Source organism: Canis lupus, chromosome 4 (genome assembly GCF_003254725.2).
Source record: "Canis lupus dingo isolate Sandy chromosome 4, ASM325472v2, whole genome shotgun sequence".
Taxonomy (NCBI): domain Eukaryota; kingdom Metazoa; phylum Chordata; class Mammalia; order Carnivora; family Canidae; genus Canis; species Canis lupus.
In genome coordinates, this window is record NC_064246.1 from 24,977,108 (window position 1) to 25,001,412 (window position 24,305).

The window sequence follows — 24,305 nt, forward strand, 5'->3', positions numbered from 1 at the left end:
TAAAAGCTGTCTCTTTTTTGACTGTCTTAGGAGGTAAAGACATAGATAGGTAGAGGGAGAAGTAGGCTTCTTTCAGGGAGCCTGATATGGGACTCCGTCCCAGGATCCTGGGATCAGGACCTGAGCCAAAGGCAGATGCTCAACCACTGAGCTTCCTAGGTGCCCCTAAACTTCTTAACTTTCATAAAAATGTTTTAATAAACTTCCTCACTCATTAGGTTAATATTTATGATTTTTATTGTAATGTTAAATAAAACTGATAAACATTCTTTTAGTGAACTCTAAATACTATAGGTGTTTGATACCTACCATTGTCCGTTTATTAAAAAAAAATTTTTTTACCATTATCCATTTATAAAAATATACAAGCAGGCTCTTTTCTTAGCTTTTTTTTTTTTTAAGATTTTATTGATTTATTCATGAGAGACACACACACACACGCAGAGGCAGAGACACAGGCAGAGGGAGAAGCAGGCTCCATGCAGGGAGCCCCATGTGGGACTTGATCCCGGGACTCCAGGATCATGCCCTGGGCCGAAGGTGGCGCTAAACTGCAGAGCCACGGGGGCTGCCCAAATTTTTATTTCTATTACACTTTTTGCCGCCAGATTTTATCCTTGTGTAATGTATTTTTGTGCGTGAATTATCTTTTTATGTAATATATTATGCATATATTATGAAGGTAATATATTTTCATATATTAAAGCCTTTCATGCATATTAATCACTCTATCATAGATCTCCACAACAAATTATGCCTGTATATTGAATTAAAAATATCTCCTAGTCATTAAATTATATTTAACATATAGTTAGTAAAACAACATAAATGTAATAAAATTTTGTTAAATATTAAGCAAGGAAACATTTTATTGGAAATGCATCTTTTAATGAGGTGGATGAAACTAATTTATTTCATTTAGTTCAACCTTTCTTGGATAAATAATACTCATTGCTGCAATAAGATAATGTTTAGCATTAATTTTATTTCCCTTTTTTCTTTTAGAGATGTGTAGAGGTTCAGGATAGGCCCCCCTCAGAATGTGACACTTTGGTATGTGGATTATTTTGAGCTGAAGGTGCTTGAGAACCTGTGGGTGCATGAGAAACTGTTGCCCCTCCCTTAAATGGGCAGAAGAATCTAAATTGGGGATCTTTCCCAGAATAAAGATTAACAGAGATAAATTATATCTGAGTGACACATTTATATAATAGGACAAATATCTAATTAGACACATATCTCTCTCTCTTTTAATTGAGAGAAAGAGAGCAAGGAGGGGCAGAGGGAGAAGGAGAGAGAGAATCCTAAGCAGGCTTCATGCTCAGCAAGGAGCCTGACTTGGGCTCTATCTCATGACACTGAGATCTTGACCTGAACCAATCAAGAGTCAGACTCTTAACTGAGCCACCAGGTGCTCCCAAACATCCCTTCTAATTGCCCTGTACATTCCTTTCCTTGAAATCCCAGACCCCTACCCTCTTCTCCTTATTTCAGAATGATAGGTGTACCTCATTTTGTTTGACTGTCTTTGGGATTTCCAAAACTGTGGACTCCCCATACATACACCTATTAAATTTGATTTTCTTCTGTTAATCTGTCAATTTGGTTCTTAGACTAGCTAGAGGGACCTTGAGGGGGATAAGAGGTCTTGCTCCCTAAGAAGGGGATGAGGAATTCTTGCTCCTTATCAGGTGAAAATGCTGAAATATATGTTCACATAATTCATTGGATGGTAAATGAAGCAGAGTGTTGTTTCAGCGGCATCACTCAGTTGTTTGAGCTTCTCTATTATCAAATGATCTATCATCAAAAATTACTTTTATTTGTCTATCAGCTGATTATTTGATTAGGTCCTTCAGTTTTTTTGGAAGCAAAGAATTAGAAACCACCTGACTTTCCAGTCATTAGAGTCGTTAAAGACATGCAATTCTAGGAAATATACCAAAAAAGGCTTTGGTAAGACTTCCTAAATAGCTAGTAATTATATCTTTTAGTGCTTTACCTATTAGCATATGTTTACCTAAACATTTTAGGAGATGTTGGGGAAAGTTAAATATTGTTAATTTCAAAAGGATTTTTTTTTTTGATAAAATATTTTTATTGAATGCCTTAACCATGTTTTAGTCAAAACTATTCATCTAGTTAAAGGCTGTTATTTGCCTTGGAATCATTGGTAAAATTGTTCTTCATTGTCAAATCAGATTTACTTTCATGGTAGAAAAAAGTCTGGCTTCATTTTTCAGTTCAAATAAATGATTTGACTTGTTTTTCTGTAACATCCATGTTCTGATATTTAATCATTAATAGATAAACGGAAGATAAGGAAACTTGTTTTAAATTTGTTGCTTGGAGGAAATAGTTCACACTTTCTTATTTTTTTTAATTGGAAACTCTCTTAGCTTTGCTTCACAGGACTCTTCCTATGAAGAGTCTTCATTGGACTTCATAGGACTCTTCTTGACAAATAATGCATTCTTTGACAATGTACATGGGATGGAAAAGATAAACTTTTTAAAGAAAAGTGTAATCAGCTTGTGCCCCATTCCATGATATATCTGAAAATAGGACATCCTGTGACAGTTCTCCATTTATATATTGTAGCTTCATTCTTTACAGAAATAATGTATAAAACAGTAATCTCTGCAGTCAGTTTATGGTATTTTACTTAAAGAGGCTTTGCAGGCAAAAATATTATGAACTGTTTCTTGTTAAGGACTTCAGAGGTTTTTATACCTCAGCCACTGCAGTATGCTTCTTTTCAGGAGGGGTGAGAGATTTGCCATTCTTTTTATAGAGTAAAGGTACTTGTGAGGGGGAGGCAAGAAAGGGGAATCCACATGACGTTTCTGCTAGGGCCTCTGACCCATTGTCAGGCAGCTTAGTTTTTAGGAAAGGGTTGAATACAAGTGAAAATTGAAAACCTGGGAATTGCCACTCATTGTTTATTTTTGTCTGTGTACTCCTCAGAAAGCTGTTTACCTTTAGCACTACAAATATATGGTAACTTAGAAGATACTTGTTGTATCTAGAGCAATTTCTGTTTTATAGACAGGGAAAGTGAGACTTAAAGAAATGAAATAATGCCAGTGGTTATGAAGCTAATAAGTGGGTAAGTCAAGGAACTACCTTATTTTTCCTCCTATGTCACACCACCTAGGACATAATGTGGTACATAGATTTTTACTATGTATTTAATGAGTGAATAACTGCATATTGTTTTGTTAACACTTAAATACTTACTGTAATATTTTCTTGGAATTTTGAACTTCTGGATGAGTATAACATTACAGATTATTCGCCACAGAAGAATACTGAAGATACCTTGTGTTTTTGAACGTCAGACTGATCCTACTTCAGTTCTTGGGTGGTGTCTCTGATACTGACTAATAGAACAGCAAAGAACTTAGGCATTAGCGTTTAAGCAATTAAGACAGAGACCTGGGGCAGCCCAGGTGGCTCAGCGGTTTAGTGCCGCTTTCAGCCCAGGGCGTGATCCTGGAGACCTGGGATCGAGTCCCATGTTGGGCTCCTTGCATGGAGCCTGCTTCTCTCTCTGCCTGTGTCTTTGCCTCTCTCTCTGTGTCTCTCATGAATAAATAAATAAAATCTTAAAAAAAAAAAAAAAGACAGAGACCTGTAACAGTGTGGTAGTGCTTGTTTACAGGGGTTAAGTAACTGTATGTTGATAGCCATAGGGAGATGTCCATGAGGCAAATGTACTTGTGTGTTTATATGACCAGTATTTTTTTGTTTCTGTGTTACAGGTATTCTCTTAAACCAAATGACCAAATCTTGGCTGAAGACAAACACAAGGAATTGTAAGTACATTAAACCCTAGGTGGTCTATAGTTCGCTCTTCTATCGAGATGTATAAACAATCTGATTTTTTTAATTATATAAAATAAAAAGATGTAATTAGCGCTATGACCTTACTTGTAGTAAGAGTAGGATAATTTACATTACATAAAGTTAACATGGGAAATAATTCTTCTTGTGTGCACGTTACAACATGTAGTATTGTAGTCCATCATCTAGACTAAGGGCATTTTGGGAAATATGTAATTTCATGATCTTTCCTCAGATAAAATATTAAGTTGTTAATTTTGGCTTTTACCCAATTGACTTCCCCACTCTCATGATTAAGATGGCAAAATATAATTTTATTCCTTTATGAAAAGTTAAGTGCCCAGTACTGATTGACATAAGGCAAAAACACTTTAAATATGAAGTTTGAAATATGAACAAAATTTTGTTCCTTTAAAAAATTTTAATGTTCTTAGGGTTCTTTCAGGTAAAAATAACTTGAACATAAGATTCTGGAATACCTCCATGGCTATTTTTCTACTCTGTTGTTGTATTTAAAAGATTATTATTTCATAGGAACTTTGAGGTTTTTTTAAAAAAATGACCGGTTTGGGGGCAGCCCAGGTGGCTCAGCGGTTTAGTGCCGCCTTCAGCCTAGGGCATGATCCTGGAGACCCAGGATCGAGTCCCACGTCGGGCTCCCTGTATGGAGCCTGCTTCTCCCTCGCCCTCTGTCTCTGCCTCTCTCTCTCTGTCGCTCATGAATAAATAAATAAAATATTTATTAAAAAATGACAGGTTTGGGAATTTTAAAAATTCATCTTAATCTTTTTAGTATCATGACATTGTCCGAAGAGGACAGCTAAAAAAGAATTTATATGCTTCTATTTTCTAGTTAGTCTTTTTTTTTTTTCCCATTTTGGAGTAAGAAAGTTCTGATGACTTTAATTATTATGCAAACACCTGATGTCAAATAATACTGTAGAATTAAGAATTTGAGGAATCTGTGGCTGGTTATACACCTTCAAGTTGGACCACAATACTTGATAATACTTAAGGTTCTGGGGCCTGTGGGTGGCTCAGTGGTTGAGTGTCTGCCTTTGGCTCAGGTGGTGATCCCAGGGTCCTGGGATCGAGTCCCGCATCAGGCACCCTGCCAGGGAGTCTGCTTCTCCCTCTCTCTATGTCTCTGCCTCTCCCTGTGTCTCTCATGAATAAATAAATAAATGAATCTTAAAAAAATTAAAAAAAATACTTGGGATTCTATCCAATTAATAAGTATATTGGTGAATTTTACGTGCTTCCTTGGGAATTTCCCTAATGTTTGACACTCCCTAATGTTTAAAGATATGTTAACTTTGAATACAGGTCCCTTATGGTTTAGTTTAATGCAATCTTTAATTTGTATACATCTATATGGAGAATAACTTTTTTTTGATAGAGTCCCTCAAGCGTATTATTTTTAGGCACAACATAGAGAATAATAGTCAATGATATTGTAATACCATTGTGTGGTGACAGAGTGTACCTACACTTGTGGTGAGCATACAGTAACCTAAAGGTGTTATATCACTATGTAGTATAGCTGAAACTAGTGTAACATTATATGTCAACTCTACTCAAATAAAAAAGTGCACACACAAAATATTTTGTTCTCAGGTTGTATAGTTTTGTTTTTTTTTTAAGATTTAATTTATTTTTTTTTTCATGAGAGACACAGAGAGAGGAAGAGACATAGGCAGAGGGAGAAGCAAGCTCCATGCAGGGCGCCCGATGGGGGACTCAATCCTGGACTCAAGATCACACCCTGAGCCAAAGGCAGATGCTTAACCACTGAGACTCCTAGGCATCCCTGTATAATGATTTTTTAAAGTACTTTTAAAACTGCTTTTAAAAATCTTTTCAGAATTATTTCATCCTTCATATTGAAGACATTGTAATAAGTGTTAATCTTAACATGATAGGACCAATGTGTAGGGAGATGATTTCTTCAAGAGTTCTTTTTTTTTTAAATTTTTTATTTATTTATGATAGTCACACACAGAGAGAGAGAGAGAGAGAGAGAGAGAGGCAGAGACACAGGCAGAGGAAGAAGCAGGCTCCATGCACCGGGAGCCCGACGTGGGATTCGATCCCGGGTCTCCGGGTTCGGGCCCTGGGCCAAAGGCAGGCGCTAAACCGCTGCGCCACCCAGGGATCCCTCTTCAAGAGTTCTTACAGTCAATATATCCCATTATTATGCTAGCTTTTCAATATTTTCATATTTGTTCTATTCTCATTTGACTATAATCTCCCTTGATAGAGGGTTATCAAGTATACTGTCATTAAATTTTATTCAATTTCTTTCTTTACTGCCAAGTATAATCAATGAACGTTGGTGATTGTCACTGTACCATTGGTTGGTTACTTGTTATTTATAGGTCTGATAACAGAGCTCTTTTGGTTTGGGAATTGAGTAGTCAAGCTAGAGACTCCTTTGGCCTTTCTAGACTACGACAAATATTAGAAATTACAGAAAACTGCTTTTAAAGAATATATTCATATTATTTAGTATGTAACTTACATAGTGTGTTAATTCATTTAAAATTTCATTTACCGTCTATGATATAGTTCACCCCTAAGGTAGACTAAGGGTAGACTTTTTTTTTACTTAGATTTTATTATGAAAAAATTCAAATATGCAGTATAAATTCACCCATGTACTCAGCAGCTAGATTTTATCATTATCATCACCTGTCTATCAGTATATATTCACCCATGTACTCAGCAGCTAGATTTTATCATTATTATCACCTGTCTATCCATCTGTTTCTTTATCAGTTTTTCCATGGAACTACAGACATCAGAATGTTATCCTCTGTATATTTTAACATGCATCAACTATAAGTCAATACTTTGTAGAGCTTTTTTCTTTATGTGAAAATTTCATGCCATGAAATGCACACATCTTAAGCATACATTTGTTGAGTTTTGACAAATGCATAAATGTTTGCAACCTGGGACACCTGGCTGGCTGAGTTGGTGGAACATGGGACTCTTGATCTCAGGGTCTGAGTTCAAGCCCTACACTGGGTGTGGAGATTACTTAAAAATAATATCTTAAAAAAAATAAGTGTGTGTAACCCAAACCTCTAGATATAGAACATTATCACCACCCCAGAAGGTTTCTATATGCCTGTTTGTATTTAATCTCTGCTCTTATTCTCCCAGAGGTAAACTGTTATGATTTTTCTAGCACAGATTAAGTTTTCTCTATTCTAGAATTTCTTATAAATGGAATCATATATGTATATGTATATACACCCTGTTTTATATAACTTTTCACTCAGTATTAAATTTTTGACATTCATCCGTATATCAATTAACTTCTTTTCATTGCTTATTAATATAATCCATTTGTTTATCTGTTCTCTTATTGGTACATCTATACTGTTTCTTTTCCAGTTTTTGGCTACTGTGAATAAAGTTGCTTTTGACATTTTTGTTCAAGTTTTTTTGTGAGCATATTTTTATTTCTCCTGGATAATTAGGAGTAGATTTGCTGAGTCAATAGGATAGTAGTTTTTTTGGGGTCTATAAGAAACTACTAGATTTTCTTCCAAAGTATACATGCCATTTTGCATTCTCTTCAAGGTATGTAGTCTTATGGTAGATTAATAGCTCAATTTCTTTTTTCTTTCTTTCTTTCTTTCTTTCTTTCTTTCTTTCTTTCTTTCTTTCTTTCTTTCTTTTTAATAGCTCAATTTCTTAATCTAATGTGATTGGAAAAGAAATTGTATATAGTGACAAGAAAAATACATTAAAATTTTTTTTTAGAAAAATATGTTATTAATGATAGCAGATATTTAGATTATTAGACCTTTTTTGTTAGGATTCCTTAAAAAGCAATAGAAAATCACATTTTTTAGGTTACTCTTTGCTTTAGTTATTTTATTTCAATTAAAAAGGTGGTAGTGGGGATCCCTGGGTGGCTCAGCGGTTTAGTGCCTGCCTTCGGCCCAGGGCACGATCCTGGAGTCCCAGGATCGAGTCCCACGTCCGGCTCCCGGCATGGAGCCTGCTTCTCCCTCCTCCTGTGTCTCTGCCTCTCTCTCTCTCTCTCTCTCTATGATAAATAAATAAATAAATCTTTAAAAAAAAAGGTGGTAGAAAGGGGTCTAAAATCTTATCAGGGGCCGCATGACTTGTGTCTTAACACTTATATATTATACATTTTATAGAAAACACAAATTTTGTTGGCCATTGTAAAATGATATCTACTGTACAATTGGATTAGTCTTAAATGATGTTATTTTTCCTGGGCAGTTAATTTAACTCTGTGGAATATTACCCAGTTATTAAAATGTTTTTAGGAAAAGATTAATATCATAATGATTTTTTTTTTTTTTTTGTCTCATAATGATTAATTAAATGAAAAATCTTGCTTGTGTATAGCCTAGAATAAAATTACAGAATAGTAGATTTTGAGGTGACTGGATTATGGATGAATTTTATTTTATTCTTTTGTACTTTCATGTGTATTTTGTTTTACTTATTTATTAAAATATTTTTTTTAAGTACGCCCTATGCCCAGTGTGGAGCCCAGTGTGGGGCTTAAACTTATAACACTGAGGTCGAGGTCTAATCTGAGATCAAGAGTCGGTTGCTTAACTGACGGGGCCACTTAGGTGCCCCTATGTGTATTTTAAATCTTATTTAATGGGTTGTGTTATTTATTTCTCTGGCCAGAAAAGAAAAAAAAAAAGAACTTAATGAAAGAGATGAAAATTTCCTAAGTTTACATTGTTAAATTAATATACTTACCTATTACGAGGTGCACTTTTTCAACTTTGTAATTGAACTACGTGAGAAAAGATAGTAAGGGTCTAAAGGGCTGAAAGGGTCTAAATTAAAAAAACAACAACAAATATTTGTATAAATATAACCCGAAGTTTTCCTTCTTCTTTCTTCTGAATAACTAGTGTATATGTAACTAAGGGTCTTATACTTGATAGTATTGTCACTTTATTGTTTTGGCATTAGTTGATCATCTTAATTCTTTGGATGTTGGCTCTCTGATATGTAGGTTTCAACGTATACACTATAGAAAACTCTGAGTTAAGTGTGCCGCTGTTAGAGCATACTGTTAATTTTTAAAAATTCAACACCAAAGCCCTTTATGAAGGCTTCTCTTAAGTAATTTTACTTTTATCTTTACAATTAAAATTAACCAAGATGTCTTTGTCCTCAAGACCAAACTTTTAAAAAATACCATGAAAAATATAGATCTAAAACAATTTAATTGTTCAGTTAATAGTTCCATGGTTTGTTCTTAAAACATTATTATTGCTTCTTAATTTTTCTGTTAAAGACAGTTTTGATTCATCACGATATTATAAAAATGCATTGGTAGCATCACATTAACCAGCTTTTTGAAAATGTACTTTAGTTTTGTGTATACCAATAGGTAAGTACAGTGATTAACACTGTGTTGGTATAAATTTATGTGGTAATATTAATTATATTTTCATTTAAACTATTCTTAGTTCCCCAAACGTGGTGATTCAGATTCTATATAAACTTAGTCACTTATGCTTCACAGTTACACCCTTTATTTTTCTGTCTGGGGAAATTGGACATATAACAAAACAGGGAAGATTGGTCAGCAATGTCTGTGACCCTTGTTTTTTTTTTAAGCAGAATGTTTTTTCTCCAATTCCTGTTTTTAAATGTTCTACATAGTAAAGATTCTGGAGGATGATTTTAAATAGGGAAAGCCAACTAATTTGGGATGTAATTAATCCAAAACTATGGAATTTATACTTTGTTCTATACATGGTCCAATAATGAAATGGTTTCATTAGTCTTCCATAGATTTTTCTTTTTCTTTTTTTTTCTTTCTTTTTTTAAAAAAAGATTTTATTTATTCATGAACGACACAGAGAGAGAGAGAGAGAGAGAGAGAGGCAGAGACACAGGCAGAGGGAGAAGCAGGCTCCATGCAGGGAGCCTGACGTGGGACTCGATCCCAGGACTCCAGGATCATGCCCTGGGCCAAGGGCAGGTGCTAAACTGCTGAGCCACCCACGGATACCCTTCCATAGATTTTTCTTAGAGTATTAGTTTTGTAAATGTAGTAATTTAAAATAGAAAATCATCACTATTTCATTTAGTAAATATTTTTTCACCTACTTACCTGTCACTCTGCTAGGTACTATTTACAGTAAAGATACTGACTTCATTTCTAAATGGAGATTTACTCTCCAATTTAATATTACCTTATATTGCAAAAACAGTTTCATAAATTGGAGATTTTGTAATACTGGATTTTCTTACTGCTGGATATACCTGCAGTTACAGAAGATAGGACTGTTTTGTTTCCATGAATATTTGTTCATTTTATGAATATCTAAATTTTATATTACCTTGACTAGAATACGGAGATAAGAACATACAGATTCAGATAAGTTAAAAATTGACTGGAGTTAGGGGCAAATTGTAAAGGCAAATAGACATAAATTCAGAAGTATCCATGCAACTTTAAATACAGACAGAAGTAATTTGATCTGAGGATTTTTTGTCAGTTTGCTGTACTGCATGAGACAGGGGGGAAAACTTCTTTAAAAGAGATTCACTTTATTTACTTGACTTTTCAAGATAGCTGCCAAGATAAAGATGTATCAAGACTCAAGATAATGCCTGTGAATTTTTACAGGCGTTGTATTCTGTTCTAGATGAAGGATATTTTCCCATCTCATAGTGAGTGAATTCTTTTTAATGATTATTTTTAATGTCAGAAATTATTTTGTCTCAATATCTCACTTAATTTTTTAAATTTTGTCCTATATGAATTATATTGTATTTAAGTTTTTCTCAATTCAGATTATGATGAAATGGGAGATAATAAATGAATATGTTCATTAAAATAAATGAATTTATTCACCCTTCAAGGGGTTTGAAGCACAAGTATTGCCAAGAACACTGGGAAACCTTGATCTTTGGTTCAGTGTAAAAATATAACGTCTTAGAGAATAGCTCCCAATTTCTAAATCAGCAGGAGAGATTTGTAAGTATTTAAGTCACATGTTTAAGAACATGTTTAAGGACACCTGGCTGGCTCACTTAGTAGAGGATATGACTCTTGATCTTGAAGTTTTGAGTTTGAACCCTGTGTTGGGTGTAGATTTTGCTTAAAACAAAAAACAATTCATGTTCAGAGCTCTTAGAATCATTAACATCTGATATGCTCTTAAATCCATTATTAATATTCTGACTTAGCAGTTCTTTGAAAACATCAAGATTGTTTTATAAGAATAACATCAGGATTGATGCCTGTAAAGAGGGACAAAACTAGCAGATGGAAGTTGAAATTGAAATAGAGAACATTTAGGGCACCTGGGTGGCTCAGTTGGCTAAGCATCAGTCTGCCTTCGGCTGAGATCATGATCCCAGGGTCCTGGGATGGAGTTCCGGGCTGGGCCCCCTGTTCCTCAGGAGACTGCTTCTCCCTTTGCCACTCTCTGTCACTCATGCTCTCCCTCTCTCTTAAATACATTAATAAGATATTTTAAAAACACAAATAGAGAACATCTAGTGTCAACCATACGTCCATTAAAAATTTTTAAATGTGGAAAAAAGCCACTTAGGAACAACAACAAGGTTAAATGTTTAATATTTTTTCAATATTCATAAAGAAGTTATAACATTTTAAATATCATAGATTTAAGGATTTATTTATTTATTTGAGAGAAAGAGAATGCATATGCAGGCACAGGCTTGCAGTGGGAGGAACAGAGGGAAAGGGAGAAAGACTCTCAAGCAGACTCCACCAGCTGAGCATCGAGCTCACACTGGGCTCAACCCCAGGACCCTGAGATCACCACCCCAGCTGAAACCAAGAGTGGGTAGCCCAACTGACTGCATCACCCTTGTTTCCCTATCATGTATATTTTTATGGCCCCTTTCTCAAGGGCCACTTTCTTTCATGTCTTTTAAATTCCAGAATTTTGAATCTAGAAATAAACCCCAGAACTAATACCCATTTTTTATAATGAGTTGGGTGGGATTTATATGACTTTTGCAGGTTACACTGCTGCTTACTGACTACTGGACCAGAACCCAAGTCTCCTGATTCCTATTTAAGTGCTTCATCTGTCATACCAAGCAGCTCCCTAAGTATACAGTGGTTGGTTTTTGTTTTTGTTTTGTTTTGTTTATGATGAAAAGAGTTGATATCCATTGCAAGACTCAGTAACTGGTTATAAAGGACTCAATAGCTTTATCAAGACTCAATGACTAATTTTATTTTATAGTAATGTGGTTTTAGAAATCAGCTTAGACGAATAGTTACTACTGAGTGAGCAGAAGAAACTCAAATATTTGTAAGCCTGACTTCCAGATGCAAGTCCCTTCTCATTCTTCCAAGGAAGTGGTATGCTACAAAGGTTTTTGGCCAACTTGATTCTAAAAGCTTTGAGAGATATTATGAAATAAGTCAATTTTATAGTTATAATTTAGTTTAACTGTTACACATTTACAACCACCTATAATGTGAAATAATTTTTTTTTCTTTTTTACTTTTCAATTCTTTGAACATTCACAATCTACATGGTATGTGAAATAATTTTAAAGTTATTTCTTTTTTTTTATTCTTACTCCTTTGAACATTCAGAATTTTATCATTGACGTCTTTGTCACCACTAGAACCTTTTTTCTCTAGGACACATTAGTCTTCTTTGATCTCATTTGATTCCATGTATGATACTTTCATTGGATGTTTCATCCTAAGCTGTAAATGCCTCTTACATGAGAAAAGTGTTTTTTTTTTTAAATTCATTTTGATATACAGTCATGATCTTTGTAAGGTAACTGTTTACTATATTGCTTTTTAAATTGATCTTTAAAAGGCTGTAACATTTACCATTTGTGCTTATGAAGCTATGCTTCCAGGAGTACATACTACTAAATGTGTGTTAGATTTTTTGCTCCTTTTTAAAAATAATACTATCAGGTATCTTCTGTGAGAATCCCAAACTCGCATTGATTGAATTTATTTCAGGCAACTATAAATGATTCTCAACTTATCTGTGGCCAGAGTTTATCCTTTCTGGTGAACTTTTGACTGTGCTCTCACTTTAAAATTCTAGGATTTCATAGTTTCTTCTTATCTGTTGTTATACCTGGATTATGAAATTTATGAAAAATTTGCTTATTTTATTGTTTGGAACAAAATTATTAACCCTGTCAGAAAGAAGTCATTACAGGAGGCAATTTTAGGATTTATATTCATGAATGTATGATAGATAAATGAAAAAATATAAGATATTATTGGTGAAATCTTAAAACCTTAATCCTAACTTGCTACCTTCTGCTTTTGAAGAAATGTGTGCTGCTTTGGACTTAGCATTGGAAGAAACTTATGTATGAGTTTTCCCATAGACTACAATCTTGGTGTATCAGTTCCACTATGAGTATTAAGAAATAAGGAATTTATTATAGGAATTAAACCTTATTCAGTTGTGGGGAAAACTAGGGAGGTAAAGGCCCACCAAGAATCAGAGAAAAGTCCAGTCCTGGTGTAGGTTCATGAATTGAAGCTTTCAAGAATCCACCTGTGAGGAGCCTGGTAGGTTAGCTCTTTGCAGTTACCACCTCAGAATTTTCAGTGAAACATCTGGTAATAGGCTTGGGACTATTTAGGAAGGTGAGCTAGAAGTGGAGTGGAGAAAAATAAAAGCAAATTGGAATTCTCTGTCTTTCATACCTGTGATCAATACCTACCTTTAGAATGAAATGGCTGCTGCTTTATTTGTACCCCCCCCAAATTGTACACAGTTTTTTTTGTGTGGTTAATTCCTAATGTGAAACCATATAGGGAAGGAAATTCTAGGAAATACACTTCTGTTTGACACCTTGTAGAACTTGCTACACTTGGATAAATCATTAATTTTCTGAATTTAATGTCTTTATTTGTAAAATAGTAATAATTCCATGTTTGTCATATTAAGTTTAATGAGAGTTAAATGAAATTATATATGTGAAAAAGTTTTGAACTATGAAAAGGTTATATAAAAGTTACTTGTGTGATACAAGTTTTTGTGAGTGTGATGATGTTTATGAAAGCTCTTGAACTGGCTTTTGTTCTTGGAGTAGCTGCCTCTCAAATATCATTGTGGGATTAGATTAGTGCTTTGCCATTTTATTATTATCCATTAAGCAAATGATTTCTTTAATTACCTACTTTTCTTTTACTCTGTTCACTAATCCTATTGTTTAGTTTCTGAGTTTTTAGCCTGAAATTCATTAGGAAAAAATGCCAATGGACTTCTTTGTTGTTTTAAATTTATTATTATTATTATTATTATTATTATTTTTTTTTTTTCTATCTCTTTGATGTTTTGGGTGGAAGGTTGGGGTGTCTCCTGAAACTTTATCCAGAGCATTTTAGTCCAAGTGTAAGTTCATTGATCCTTTGTTACAAACAATTTACTTGACAGTATTTCAGGGTGTCATATCTATGGGGCGAATATTCATTATGGTCAATCTGGGATAGAGAGAGCAGAAACTGCTGATATGTTGAATTCTTCTTTACCTTGGTCTACACCAAACAGGAATATTTTGAGAATGAAGACAAATTTCTGCCTGAAAAATAATGTAAGGGTTATGTCAACACTATCTGTTTTCTCTTAAGGACTGAGTCAGACTTTTTTAGGAATAATACAGATTTGGAAGTTTTGGGGAACTTTTAGTGTTTACTGGCAGCTGATCTAATCCTTGAAAACATTTTCTTTTTACTAACTGTAAGTATTGATTTGTTTTTGGAAAGTATGAACAATTATATAACACGTATTAAAAAACAAGGAAAAGAGGGGCTTATTTTGGTTACTTTTGTGCTCTAATTTAATCCTCATAGCAGTCCTAGAATGTAACTATTATAATCATTCCCATTTTATGGGAAACGGGCTTGGAACAATTCCATAACTTCTCTTATAGTAGAAAAGGATAGACTGATTTGATTTCAGGTCTATTTTATTGCTTTGTGCTTTGCCCAATTAGGCAAAAATTAGGAGTAAATTAGGAGAAAGAGTATTTTTGACTTTTTTGGGAGGAGTAATAATATTTAAAATGAACACACCTGCCTCACAAAGCATTTGAAGGTACTTGTGATGGATATTACATTTCATAAGTTTTAATATGGTTTAGTAGAAATTTGCCTTAATTTGTAGGTAATACTGTATTTTGGGGGGTCATTAATGTCTAAGGTAAAATCTTAGAAGATAATCTGAGCTCAAGTTGATGAATGGAAATCCAATATTTCTGGGATCCCTGGGTGGCTCAGCGGTTTAGCCCCTGCCTTTGGCCCAGGGTGCAGTCCTTTAGTCCCGGGATCGAGTCCCATGTCGGGTTCCTGGCGTGGAACCTGCTTCTCCCTCCTCCTGTGTCTCTGCCTTTCTCTCTCTCTCTCTGTGTCTATCATAAAATAAATAAATAAATCTTAAAAAAAAAAGGAAATCTGATATTTCTAATAGACTAGGTCATTTCTTGAAGTTCAGTGTATATATAAATTTATTCTTTGTGATGCTAGCTCCCTCTGTGGAACTTCATTATGATTGCAACTTGACTTTTTCGATTATTTAGCAAAATGATTGAAACATTTAGAATAGATTTTAAATTTTTCTTGAAAAATTTTACTTTATATCCTAATAACTCCAAGTGTTTTTCTTGTAAGAATGGTACTTTTATAAAAATATCTCACCTCATACATAATGAATTTTAATAGCACATGCGAAGTGAAACCGCCTTGCTCAAACATTCCTGCAAGTTGTGTGCTTTTTTGTTTGGGAAAGCCAGAAATACTTGCAATTTCTAGGTCTGTAGCTCTGTGTCAGGTTAGACAGAAGGAGATAAAAAATGCCTAATAGGGACGCCTGGGTGGCTCAGTGGTTGAGTCTATCTGCCTTTGGCCCAGGGTGGGATCCTGGGATCCTGGGATCCTGGGATCCGGGATCGAATCCCACATCAGGCTTTTTTGCTTCTCCATTGGGCTGTGTCTCTGCCTCTCTCTCTGTGTCTCTCATGAATAAATAAATGAAATCTTAAAAAAAAAAAAAAAAAGAAAAAAATGCCTAATGGGAGATTTGGAAAAAAATATTTTGGAGTGTGGAGTTTGAATGTATGGGCTTTATTTGTATGTGTGTGGTTTGTTTTGTTTTGTTCTTTGAGTTTTTCAGTGTTGAATTGGGTGAGAAAGTATTCATTAAAGGATTTTTTTTTTTTTTTTTTTTGTCTTGTTGAAGAGAGACAAAATTTCTGCCTTGTAGAAAGAGCAAAGAGGTATCTTAGCAGGATCCGAAAACTCAACAAAGAAATGTAGGAAATATCTTTCACATATTTCTGTAAATTTATGCTCTTGTAAAGAAAATTCTTGGGCAGCCCCGGTGGCCCGGCGGTTTAGCGCCGCCTGCAGCCCAGGGCATGATCCTGGAGACCCAGGATCGGGTCCCGCATCAGGCTTCCTGCATGGAGCCTGCTTCTTCCTCTACCTGTGTCTCTGCCTCTCTCTCTCTCTCTCTCTCTGCCTCTCATGAATAAATAAATAAGTAATCTTTAAAAAATTTTGTTATTAAATCCTACTACTGATTTCCTTCTGCAAGAGTGTGTATATTTCTTTTACCACCACTTTTTCTCATTTGTTTCCCAAACTATTTTATATTTAAATATTAAATTGTATAATTATTTTTTCAAAGATATTTTCCATTCTAGAATGAGGGCAGAGGGAATATGATTAGCTTCCAAGATGGAATTTAGAATAATGGACAACTGATATCAACCATAAAGCTGGGGACTAAGATGTAATGAAGATAGGAAAGCACTAAAGTGTATGTGCTCTTTGAATTTATAAAAGTTTGACTATACTCTTTTACTTACTAAGTAGGATTGAAGACGTTATTAGGATCATGCATGAATAGGCTTTTAAATAATTTTGTAGGATAATTATCTTTGAACCCTTCATTAGTACTAAACATATTTATTCTGTTAAAGTATAATGTAGTTTATACAAACACAGGCATGCAGCGTGGTGGTACAAAGAAATTCATTTTTATATTTGTTGACCTTAACTGATCTCAGATAATTATTTAAAAGAATAGAACTAGTTTTATTAATACAACAAATCCATCCTTTGTTATCCTTAAAGCATATGTTATGTCCTTGAAATAGTAATAATGTTTTCTTATGTCAGTAAAAACTTTGTATCAATATATATTTTGCTGGGAGTTATTAGATTTTCTTTGCCACCCACCCACCTGCCTGTCCTCCCTCCCTCCCTCCTTCCATCCTCCCCCACCCCCTTCCTTCCTTCCTTCCTTTCTTCCTTCCCTCTTGAGACAGAGCAAGGAGAGAGGAGGAGCATAGGGGAAGGGAATGGGAGGTGGAAAGAATTTCAAGCTGATTCCATACTAAGATTCAGTGCAGAGCCTGGGAGGGGTTCGATGCCACGACCCTGAGATCTTGACCCGAGCCAGAACCAAGAGTTAGATGGTCAACTGACTGAGCCACCCAGGCACCCCTTGTTTTTGTCTTTTAATCATTTACCTTCTCACAATTTTAAGGATAACTAACCCATCTCCCATGAGTCTTTGGAAGAAATATGGAGTGAACTTCTTTTATATTATTATTGGCTATGTAAGTCTGTGTTATTTTGAATTTGGTTTAACTTTATGTGTCACATGTATAGTAGTAGTGCTTTCCAATGTTAGTACTTCTGCATTATTTAAAGTATTCTTAATGTGAACTTTAAAAATTGGGCTCATTTTGTTTAATACTTGTGAAATTATGAGTTTTATACATTTATTTAAATATAGAACTATTAAAAGAAAAAATGTATGTGTGCCACTCAGTATTGTCTCAAGTAGTAGTTCACATGTGCTTCCTGATGTGATACACAGAGGACAGAATATCACATGTATAATGTTCCTACAAAAATGCATGACCTGATTATGAGAGAAACATCAGACAGACCCAAATTCAACAAAACAGCTGGCCTTTATTCTTTAGAAGAGTCACTGTGGTGAAAGATGAAGACTGAGAAACTTCTAGGTTGAGAGATGTCAAAGAAACCTAACTAGTAAATGTAGTACATGGTCCTGGATTGTATCCTGGGAGGAAAGGAAGGATATTATTATAAAGTATGTTGTTGGAACACTTGGCAAAATTGTATATGGACTGTAGATTATAGTATTATAGCAATATTAAATATCCTGAATTAATAAATGTGTTATGGTTATGAAAGACAGTGGTCTTATTTTTAGGAAATAACACACAGATATTTGAGGGTAAAGAGTGTTGGTGTCTGCAGTGTGCTCAGCTGGTTCAGCAATAACTGTGAGTAATAATAAATAGTAATATATATTACTATATATACAGAGAGAGGTAAGTCAAACCATGTTATAATGTTAAGTAAATTGAGGTGAAGAATATACAGGAGTTAGTACAATTTTTGCATTTTTTTGGCAAGTTAGAAATTATTTCAAAATAAATTAAAAAATGATATCTCAGCTATCACCAGGGGTACACATACTATATTCTTGGAATCACTTGGCCAAATGGATTAGTAGTGGCTGTAGTAAGTACATTTTTTTATACAAGTAAAGCATTTTTATTTTTTTTTAAAGTATATTTATTAGAGAGTGAGCATGACTGAGGGTAGGGGCAGAGGGAGAGAGAGAATCCACAAGCAGGACCCTGAGATCATGATTTTGACCAAGACTTGGTTGCTTAACCCAGGCATCCCACCCCTATTCATCTTTTAAGGCTTAACTCAGATATTAATTCTTTTGGTAGCTTTCTCTATTGTATAGTCTGCCTGTACTCTGGGTTAGTTTGGTGCAAACCATCAGATCAGAATTAAAATCCTGGTTTTGATAATTACCAGTTGTGAGACTTTGGGTTAGTTACTTATTTGTTTAAATATTTCTTCATCTAAATTGTGAGAATGATGACAACCTTATAGAATTATTGTGACGATTAAATAATATACACATAGAGAATTCCCTGATGCCTGGTGTGTGAATAACTACTTCTACTTTTATTTTTTGCTTACCTTCCCTGTAGACTCAGTGCTTTGAGCACAAGGTTCCTATTTTATTCATCTTTATATCCTTAGTGCCTGGCATGAAGAAGAAACTTAGTAAATATTTGAATACTTAGACTATTTTAGTCTGCAGAGTATCTGTGATGTTTTCCATTCATATATTTATTCATATTTTACCATTAAGTGGGTTTATTTACAGTAATTTTGGTTGTTCTGAGTTTTACTACAAGGTTGATGATTAATGAAACAATTTTGTTTTCCAAGTTTTGTCTTCATGAATGTAATCAAATTTAACAGCAGGCTCCTTATGAAAATCAGAATCCTGAGTTAAATTAAGTGCTTCTCTCATTATTCCTTAAATATTATCAACCTAAGTTTCGCTAGAGAGCAAACAAATTTTTTTTTTCCTAACATTTGGGTTGACTTTGTATATAAGTGCCTCTAATTCTAGAAGGCAGCTGGTGTTGGTGATTAAATTTGGAACAATTTTGTGACTGCTCCCTTAGGTCTGGATTCAGAGAGAACTTTTTTAATGTCAACTTTATTGTTTTTTTAATTAGATTTTGTTTCCTTTTTTAAAGTATGTACTAGATGAGAGGATAAACTTTTCCAGAACAACTTCTCTCCAAGATTGGGAGATACTTATACTATTTATGCCTTTGGATATGTAAGTAACAGATACCCAAAACAAAATAACTTAATCTGTAAATGGAAAATTTTATTATTTAACACAATAAATCAGAAGTAAATATTGGTTAATTCAGTGCTTAAGGAACATCATCAGGAAGCCTTTCTTTCTGAACATAATTGGACATAATTTTCAGCCTCTTCCTTAATTTCATCCTTAGTAACCCAACAGGACAACTTTAAAAAGAAACAAAAAATTATTTACTGTCTCTAAACCAGGGAAGGCATGTAAAATATACATGCAGAAGAACGGTGTACAGGCATAAAGTGTTGCCTTGGTTCATGCTTTGTATTTGAAAAAATATGCTGCATATTTTTAGGGAATCACAGTGGGGAAGTGATTACATTTCTACTGTTGTTTGAAAACATCATTATGGTATAGATTTTGGGAGTAGGAGTTTATTTATTTTTGGGAGGAGGAGTTTAAAGTCTTAGTACTTTGGGGGATTTTATTCTAGGCTCATTACTCAATAACTTGTTTAGAGTTATTTTACTCAGTCACATAACAAAGGTAGGATTAGATCTTCTCCATAAGAATATTAACACTGATGTAAAAAGGTATGGATTAGCTATTGATGAAAATAAAAAAAAAGCTTTTTTATTAATGTGAGACTTGGAAAATAACCGTAATAATGTTGCAATTCCTTAAAGATTATAGTAGTATCTAATTTTACAATATTCCTGAGACATGGGTAATTTTCAGCCTCTAAGACTTTCATATTATTTTTAATTATTATTATTGGCATGTTTCTTATTTCCCTTGTTGATTCTAATTATGCCCTCAGGAGTTAGCATAGAATGAATTTATTTATTTAATATTTTTTATTTGAGTTGACATACAATTTACATTAGTTTCAGCATAGGTGTACAGCATAGTGATTGAATAACCTATCCAATGTTATGTTTTTCTATACTCATTACAAGTATAGCTATTATCTGTCACCATATTACATTATTATAGTACCGTTGAGTAAATTTCCTGGGCTGTACGTTTTATTCTCATGACTTATTTATTCCATAACTGGAAGCCTGCAAGCATATTTTAAATTTATTATGTTTTCTATAAGACATCTCATCAAATACTTAAAGGTGATTAAACATTTTTTAGGTATTTCATTTGTGTGTCCAGGGCTCAGCAGGCCATTATATTCATGGACTTGATGGAGAACTTAATGTTTATGTATTATATTATATTATATAATATATATTATATATATTTTATGTTTATATGTTATATATATGAATTCCATTCCAATTAAAAATATATATTTCCATGATCATTTTACCTGGACTTGCATAAATCAAGTATTTATTTTAAAACTCTAGTAATTTAACCTTGTAAACCCATTGTTAGTGATTGGAAAAAAATATACTGTATGAGATGAAGTACTTTTTTAATTTAAAATTTTTTTTAAAGATTTTTTTTATTTATTCATGAGAGACAGAGAGAGAGAGAGAGGCAGAGACACAGGCAGAGGGAGAAGCAGACTCCATTCAGGGAGCCCGATGTGGGACTTGATTCCGGGTCTTCGGGATCATACCCCAGGCTGCAGGCGGTGCTAAACCACTGCGCCACCGGGGCTGCACTGAAGCACTTCTTTTTTATTGCTAATTTCGGGTTACACTGGGAAGCCCCTATGTGAAAATATAGGTCTACTAACTGTCTTTTTTGTTCAGTCTGGAATGATTTATTGATATTGTAAAAGAAAGTTTATCAGTAAGACTTAAAATTCTGTTGGATTCTGGGGATCATTTCATTGATTTTGATACCGGTATTGCTGGCAGTATAGTCATTATCTCCTGATGTCCACATCTGTGTAAAGCCATTATACAGTTTAATTTCAAGAATGACTTAGCATACATTTTACTATCAATCTGTAGGAATTTTATTTAGAAAATATTTTTTAAAAACTTATGGTGTTATGGTACTTAGTCCCTACCTTTGCTTATGGCCATTTTATGTATTTGGTAGTAAATTTTTTGGTGTTAAAATTGTGTTTTATCATGAATGATTGATTAAAGTGAGTGATTCTATTTTCCATCTACAAAGTTATTCATAAAGTATTAATGTTTTAGGTTATGCCATTCTTCTCTTACATCAGTAATGAAAATGTCCCTTAGGTTTTTGAATGTTTTCAGCTATACAAAACATTTAGTACCATTCCTTTAATTTTAGTAATGAATAAGCTGAGGCATAAAAATCATAATTGGCAAGGAAAAGACCATTACTGAGTCTTCCCTTTAGTCCATTGTTCTTTGTATTTTACCAAATTGTAGTCATTTTTGCAATATATACATTATAGAGACATTGGATTTTGAATTGATGCCCTTTCAGAAAAGCAGCAGATTTGTCCTTTATTTTCAGACTGGATTTTTAGTTTGAATACAGGTTACCTAGTTATCTAGTTATTAAATATTTTATTTGTTAACTTTCTTGACCTCTTTTGAAGTAATAGCAGTCTTTCCTCCTATGAAGAATAGGGGACTAGAAACTTAACATACTTGTTCAAGATCACAGTGTATGTGTTGAAATGAGAGTACTCAAATCAGCTGTAGCTCTTTCGTTCTTTTATCACCTTTACTTTTGTTAATGTAAGGTAATTCATGTGAATCATTTAACTAGTTCTCATGTATGGGGATAGTCAAATATGCACATTATTTATATTTGGCCTGTTATAATTTTTGTAAGTTGAAAATCTGATCTTTTTCTTTCTGGGATTAAAACCTTTTAATGACTTCGCTTTTCATGAGGAAACCTAAAGAACTTTCTTTGCTTTTTAACCCTTAGTTCTTGCATCTTCTTTGCAGTTCATTGAACATGTCCCTCTTGTCCATGTATTTGCACATACTGCTCCCTCTAAAAACCTCCTTTTTGTAGGTCTCTCTCCACTCCAGATTCTTTTTAAGATTCAGATCTTTATTTGGAAAACTTCGATCTCTGTTAAAAAACAAAATTTGAGTAAATTTAAAGCTCAGATTTGCCTTATTTGGTGATTTATTAATCTGGCACCATCCAATCTGATGAAGACTGACGGGGTCCAAGGACTCAGGGGTGATCCACAGGACCAGCCAAGAGGGTCCTTGGCTTCTATGAAGACATAGAGTGTAGATATTAACAGAGTATCGGAGACTCAGAAAGAAAGAAGAGTGAGTCCTTTACTTTGGATCTGCGGTTTTTGAGGGTGGATAGTCTGGTCCCCTTTGTCTTCTCAGTAATCTAGGAACAAAGAGAAGTATTTAGGTGTCCCCTTTAAGTCCCTTAGACCCTGGAGTCAGGGTCTTTATGAGTCAGTGGTCTTAGAAAGTTCATGATGACCCCACCTAGTCACTCCTTAGATGTTATGTATTGTGTTAGAATACTCCAAAGAAATTAAGTCCCTTACCTCTACAAGGAGGACATACATTTTCTGTTCTACAGGATGTGAGTAAGGCATGGGTGTAGGTTCTAGCAAAAATAGCAGGAAAAGGAGAGGGGGGTGGGAGGAAGCAGTTTTTTATGGGGGTCCCTTTAGTTTCCCTATCTAATATCCAGCAATAGAAAGGAGCCCCATTGAGCTGCAGGAAAGGAAAGGTTTTTATTTTTTTTATTTTTATTTTTTAAAGATTTTACTTATTCATGAGAAACAGTGGCAGAGACAGAGGCAGAGGGAGAAGCAGGCTCCATGCAGGGAGCCCAATATGGGACTCGATCCTGGGACTCTGGGATCATACCCTGAGCCAAAGGCAACCACTGAGCCACCCAGGAGTCCCAAAAGGAAAGGTTTTTAAAGGCAGACAGGGAATGGAAAGAAGGAAATTATTAGCAAAGAATCCTGATAAGCACTATAAGATACTCCATTGATAGACCCCTTTTGTTCCCCCTTAAAAGTGGTTGCTGGATTGTGGAGTGCAACAGCCAAGAAAGAAATCTTGAGTGGTATGGTGCAACTTTAGTAAGGTTTACTTATGTAGCAAAAGGACAGGACCCATGGGCTGCACTTTTGCTGTATAAAGCTGGTGATTATATGTGTAGTGCTCAAGGGGGAGGGGACATACAGAGAGTGTTAGATCATAAACTACTTTTGCAAGATTTCTATGGTGCTTATCATTCAGTTTGATACTAACTATTGATGAAATATACAGGCAGTCCTGAGGCCCTTTAAGAATGTAGCAGCCCTTTAAGAATGAGCGTCTACCTGGCCCAGTTGGTGGAGTGTGGGACCCTTGATCTCTGGGTTATGAGTTTAATCCCCACGTTGGGTTTAGAGATTACTTAAAAATAAAATCTTTTTTTTTTAAATTTTTTTAAATTTTTATTTATTTATGATAGTCACAGAGAGAGAGAGAGAGAGAGGCAGAGACACAGGCAGAGGGAGAAGCAGGCTCCATGCACCGGGAACCTGACGTGGGATTCGATCCCGGGTCTCTGGGATCGCGCCCTGGGCCAAAGGCAGGCGCCAAACCGCTGCGCCACCCAGGGATCCCGGACTTAGTCTTAAAAATAAAATCTTAAAAAAAAATGTAGCAACCAAGACATATTTGATCCTTAATGAAAGTATGCAGGTTTTATAGGTCAGCCTTCTGGCCTAACGGTGAACATTTTCCTGCTTTTGTCCTTCATTTTCCCCCTGACCAATTTTTGGTCCTTTAATCTTTAAGGTCGTGAAGGGCGAAAGAATCCCCTTCTGTAACTTCTTCAAGCTGACAGGGGTCATAGGAATGTTCCTACCTATGGACTGAATGAAATTGGTTACTGTATGTTCCT

At 34.6% G+C, this 24,305-nt stretch overlaps 1 protein-coding gene across 13 annotated transcripts in view; it reads left to right on the forward strand.

Annotated features, from left to right (window-relative positions):
* Positions 1–24,305, forward strand: part of ADK (adenosine kinase) — a 506,333-nt gene that overhangs the window by 58,833 nt on the left and 423,195 nt on the right. For 10 of the 13 annotated variants that reach the window (XM_025434871.3, XM_025434878.3, XM_049108811.1 and 7 more), the window contains one exon: positions 3,765–3,818. The exons of the other annotated variants lie outside the window; for them this stretch is intronic. In XM_025434871.3, the coding sequence (XP_025290656.1) occupies positions 3,765–3,818 (54 nt within the window). The remainder of the gene's footprint in view (positions 1–3,764; positions 3,819–24,305) is intronic. 13 annotated transcript variants of the gene reach the window in all.